The sequence below is a fragment of the Geospiza fortis genome, unplaced genomic scaffold (genome assembly GCF_000277835.1).
Source record: "Geospiza fortis unplaced genomic scaffold, GeoFor_1.0 scaffold114, whole genome shotgun sequence".
NCBI lineage: Eukaryota > Metazoa > Chordata > Aves > Passeriformes > Thraupidae > Geospiza > Geospiza fortis.
In genome coordinates this window covers 2,143,956-2,149,555 of record NW_005054383.1, presented here as the reverse complement: position 1 = coordinate 2,149,555, position 5,600 = coordinate 2,143,956, and the positions used below count along the sequence as shown (strand labels likewise).

The 5,600-nt window shown below is 48.4% G+C and overlaps 1 protein-coding gene across 2 annotated transcripts in view; it reads right to left on the bottom strand.

Annotated features, from left to right (window-relative positions):
* The window catches only part of CLUAP1 (clusterin associated protein 1), a 59,741-nt gene that overhangs the window by 6,238 nt on the left and 47,903 nt on the right, over positions 1-5,600 (bottom strand). For both annotated transcript variants that reach the window (XM_014308753.2, XM_005425205.2), the window contains exon 9: positions 3,853-3,957. In XM_014308753.2, the coding sequence (XP_014164228.1) occupies positions 3,853-3,957 (105 nt within the window). The remainder of the gene's footprint in view (positions 1-3,852; positions 3,958-5,600) is intronic.

The window sequence follows — 5,600 nt, the reverse complement described above, 5'->3', positions numbered from 1 at the left end:
ACTGAAAAAAATGAGGGACAATCCAGGCTCTGCAGCCTTCCCCCAGCATGCAGGGTGCCACAGGCACTCAGCAGCAAGTGCCCTGTGCCAGCACATCATTAACACCCTGATCCTCTGGGCCAGCTCTGCCCAGCAAAGGGGCTCCAGGAGAGCTGCTCTCACTGTGTGACTCTGGACTCATTGTCTGCTAAAAAACCAGGGTTTTATAAAGCTGTTCTTCTCACAGTAAAGATCAAATGGGGCTGGAGTTGTTCTTGTCTCAGTAGTGAAATGGTTTCTGAGGTCTGGCCAGGACAAAACCAGCCCTTAAGACCAATGTTATGAAAGGATTATAAAAGGAAATGAGCTACAGCACAGGGAGGAATGGTTCACAGGAGCTGAAACACCCTGGCAGTGTGGAATAAAAGGTGATTTCCAGGCACAGCTCCACAGGGAGGGACTATTTCAGCTTCATTCAGCAGCCCTGCCTTGTCTCCAGCACAGTGTGGCCCAGGCTGCCACCTCTGGGAGGGGAAAGGTGCTCGTGATGCCACAATGCATTTCAGGACTCTGCTCCAAGTGAGTTGAAAAGATGGATCTGCACATGGAATCAGAACATCACCTCAAAATCTGTCACTTCTGATGGTGTGGGTGACAAAAATCTATTTAGTTCAAGGAGAGACTGGACAGGTTCTTAGGAGAAAATAAATGTACTGAGGGTTAGCTTAAATCTGTGCAAGCCACAAGTGATGGGGCTGGAACAGCTTGAGAGCCCCAGGGAAGCTGAGGGGAGCTCCCAGGTGCTTCCCCAGACATTTTCTTTCAAGCCAGGGCTGGGGACAGACCAGGCTGGCTGGATGCTGTAGCTGACCCAGCACCCCCAGGATGATTCTGCATTCCCAGGACAAGGCTGTGCATCCTTTACCCCAAAGTCCACCCCAGCTGCACATGAAATACCATCCTGCAAACAACTCATTCAGGCAAGAGGGTTCTCTACACTGCAAATGGTTAAAGAATTTCTTTTCCTTTGGCACTCTGACAAAACAAGAATCTTACTGCAAGTGGCACCACAAATTCAGGGAAGTCCATTGTGTTTGTCACAGCTTCAAAGATCTATTGACAGACAGAATAAAAATGGATGTGAAATTTTATTCACATTGACAATGCTAAAATGAAAATGTAGAGACCAGAGTGCCTCCAGCTCTGGCATCCCCAGCACAGGAAGGACCTGGAGCTGTTGGAAAGAGTCCAGAGGAGGCACAGAGATGCCCCAACGGCTGGAGGCAGGCTGGGAGAGCTGGGGGTGCTCACCTGGAGAGGAGAAGGCTCCAGGGACACCTCAGAGCCCCTGCCAGGGCCTGAAGGGGCTCCAGGAGAGCTGGAGAGGGACTGGGGACAAGGGATGGAGGGACAGGGCACAGGGAATGGCTCCCACTGCCAGAGGGCAGGATGGATGGGATATTGGGAATTAGGAATTGTTCCCTGGCAGGGTGGGCAGGCCCTGGCACAGGGTGCCCAGAGCAGCTGGGGCTGCCCCTGGATCCCTGGCCGTGCCCCAGGCCAGGCTGGACAGGGCTTGGAGCAGCCTGGGACAGTGGGAGGTGTCCCTGCCATGGCAGGGGTAGGACTGGATGGGCTGTAAGGTCCTTCCAACCCAAAACAGTCTGGGATTCTGTGATAAATCAGTGTAATCTCTAATCTACAAAAGCAAATGATCAGTGACACTTGGGTTTACAACAACACCCCCCTTAAGGAGGGGATTTTCCTGCCAGTGTGACACTGTGACAATGAAGCAGCTGCAGTTCCCAGGCCCTCAGGCAGCACCTGCAGCCTCCCCCAGCCAGGAGCTCTCACCTCCCTGCTCCCCCCTGGACCAGAGCCCTTCCTGCCTCCCTAATTCAGGTTTTGCCATGTTTGCTGACCCAGCAGCACTGAGATCACAGCTCCAGAGCCCATTTCCAGCTTCTTTCTTCAGCTGCTCCTGCCTGTCCCTCTCTGCACCTGGGGAAGGGGTTGATTTTCTCTCTGCACCACACAAATCTCCCCCAGCTCCCTCTTTGCTGCTCCAGGGGAAACCAAATCCTATAATTCAAGTGTTTTAATTGGCTGAAAGAATAAAACCAGGAGCAATATTGTCAAACCTGCATTTAGTCTGAGTTTTGCTGCATCTAGACAGAGCTGATGAAAGGGCTCTTGAGGGTGAGTGTGCTGATTTTTCTCAATTATACCAAGTGGCCTAAAAAGAGGGATTATCTCTCCCTGAGAATCTTGCCTCTATAATGGCAAACCACACTGGAATATCTGCCCACCACAGAGAGAGGGAGGAAGCCTTATCTTCCAGCACTGATAACTTGGGAACTAGAGATGTAAAAGATGGAAATTAGAATGTAAAAAAGATATAAAAGTGCACCCCAGCAGGCACAGGGGACTGAGCACAGTGGGCTCTTTCTCCTCAGCTTGAGAGCAAACATGGCTCAGCAGCATCATCACGTAAGAAAACACAAAGCTTCAAAAGAAAGTGATTGAAATATCTTAAATTGAGTCAATTTGAAAAGCAATAATTAATAGAAATAATGTTCTTGTTATGCTGCCTTGATCATTAAGTGCATCTTAAATGCAAATTGCTGAAGAATACCAGCAGATTTGTGGTGTGTTTAATAGCAAACATTCAGCCCTGGTTTTCTAAAGAAGCAGCTGCTTCTGACATTTATCTCAGGTCTTAACATCTGATGAACTGAGCTTCCATTAAGGGTAGTTAATGATAACAAAGCTCTTCCTAGAAAAGAAAATCTACTGGCAGCAAAATCTATAACTTTTAGAGTAAAACTCTAAAACTGCTATTAAGAGCAGCAGGGACTCAGGTTATGGTGTTCTCTGAGATGAAGCTTCACAGACAGCTACAGGGTCCCTTCCAAAGCTCTAAAACCTGTGTACAAACCTTTCCTTGAGAAATGCCAATGAAAAATATTCCTTAGAGAATATCAGTGTTTCTAGCACTTAACAAGACTTCTCAATTTTCAAGAGAAACAGAGGAAGGGAGGATAAAAATGCTGAAATTACACTGAGTTGAGAATGTCAGCTTCTTTCCCTGGTGTCATTCAGAGAGGGGAAAGCAGAATTACACTCACAAAACCCCAGATGTTTGCAGTTTATCTAAGGAACAGCTTCCAGAGGAGTGGTGACACATGAAAGGCCACACAGGCACCTCCTCCAGAGCCCAGGGAGGTTTGTGCTCACAGCTCACAATCCCTCACTGCTAACAAAAACAACTGCCCTGATTTCCTGGCTGGGTTTTGCTCCACTCCACACTGAGCAGAACATTTCTTTTCCCACCTGGATGAACCACAGACCCTCACCCAGCAACTCCTCTGAGCAGTGGTAGCAGAGGCTGCAGTTGCACTCCCCAGGAAGCAGGACAGAAGGACAGAAGGACAGAAGGCTCCCAGCCCTCCCTGGAGCAGCAGCTCAGGTGTGCTCCACCTGTGCCAAGGCAGTGGAGGTGGCTTTACTGACTCACTGAAGGTTTCCCAGCTGAAACAGGTGCCAAGAGCTACAGGGTAATAAATGTTTTGCAAGGAGAAATGGGATTGCCTCCCTAAGGCTTTGTACAGAACTGCTTCAGGAATGTGGAAGGCAATACACCAAGGCAGGATTTTCCCCACACAGTCATTGTTTTTCCCAGTAAATAATCCTGCATTTGCTGCCCTGGAAGCACTGTTGTTGTTCCCACAGGGCTTTAATCCTCCTGCAGCTCCTGAGAGCTGAGCAGTGCCAAGACCCTGACGGGTGACAGGGGCTTCTCACATTTGCAGCTACCCAGGTAATTCCAGCCCATCCCTGTGGCTCAGGGCAGCTCAGGAGGGGTGAGGATACCTGGCAGGAGAGTTTCTGTACTGATGTGGTGCCTCGTGATCTGCAAATCCCCCTCGCTGTCAGAGCCTTCATCCTCCTGGATTTCTATGTCAGAGTCATCATTACCTGGTGAAAAACAAAGGCAGCTGGTTAAAACCACCCAAAGCAACCCCAGCCCAGAGCAGCAGGTGGATACAGGAGACAGCAGCAGGTGGATACAGGAGACAGCAGCAGTTCTACCTTTGCTCAAGCCCAAGAGGAATTGAGAATTCCTGCACAGGGCAATGGCCAATCTCCACATCCCCAGGAGAAATCCTTCAGCAAGGGAGAGCCAAAGCAGCACCCACTGGAAAGAGCCTTGGGACAATCCCAGGCTGTACCTTAAAGGTGCTGCTCAAACATCTCCTCTGGGCATGAGGAGCAGCTGCTACTTCAGCAGGTGATTTAAAGACAAAACTCTTTGAAAAGCATTTGGGAAGTGTGTGTTTATTATCCAGGTTTTACCCTGACACCAGCAATGTCAAAACCCATCTCCTGGGACTATTTGCCTTTCATTTAATTCTAGATAAGCACAGTTCCACATCCCCAGATCAAGGAATGCAGCTCCAGCCAAACCCAAGATGCTGGAGAGACAGGGAAGCTTCCAAAGACCAGGAACTTCTTCAGATATTTTCATCATTTGCCTTTGTTTCCTTCTCCCCATCCAAAGCAGAGTTCCCAGTCCAGTGCCAGGACAGACACAACAGGACCCCATGGGAGGACCCAGCACAGCAACATTTGCTGCTGATTGTTTAGAGAAAATAGGCAATTCTTTCCCAGGTACATTTAATTACACACATGTCCAAGCTGAAAATGGAAATAACTACTTTAATTAGGATTAGTAATGAGCTGACACATCTTTGCAGTATTTAATTATCAGACAATATACAAATATTTGACATTTTCCCATCCTCTTTTTCACTGCAATATTAAGTTAATGAGAAAATAATAATGGCAAGGGAAGTTTCTGCCAGCCTGGTAAGATTGCAAGGCTCCAGCAGAGTTAGCTACAATTTCTATTTGCACTTTCTTCTTTGGCAATGAGGGAATCACTCACTGCTGTGTGACCTGGATGCTGCTTCTGTTTGCCTGGCCTTTAGGAAACTGAGATTTTGTTCAGCCTTGCATGGGCAAATCCTTGGGAGGAGCCATGTGGAGCTTCCAGAAAGGATTCAAGTTTGTGCTCAATATATTAAAGAATGAATTTATCATATCTGTGATGGTTCTTATTGCTACTAAAATGCCCTCATTCTTATTTTGTGTGTTTTTCTTCCTTTCTTCTTGGTTATTTTATTTTTAGCAGCAATTTCTCCCTTTCAGGCTTTGTCATTCCTGTTAGGCAGCAGCACTGCCCAGAGCTGAGGATGCTGCAGGGATTTCTTATCTAAAGCTTTCCCATTCCATGTCCAGCTGTGCTTCCTGCTCCTGTCTGGGATCTGCTGAGCATGAGCTGCCAGCTGAGCAGGGAGCTACAGCTTCCCACTGCCAGAGAGCAGGGTGGGATGGAAGAGGGGGAACAAATTCTTCCCTGGGCCTTTAAAAAGCCTGGATTGCCTTTCCAGCCAAATGAAAATATAAATTTATCACCTGAACTCCCAGCATGTCATGGAATGGCCTGGCTTGGAAAAGACCTCAAAGCCCATCCAGTGCCACCCCTGCCATGGCAGGGACATCTCCCACTGTCCCAGGTGCTCCAAGCCCCATCCAGCCTGGCCTTGGGCACTGCCAGG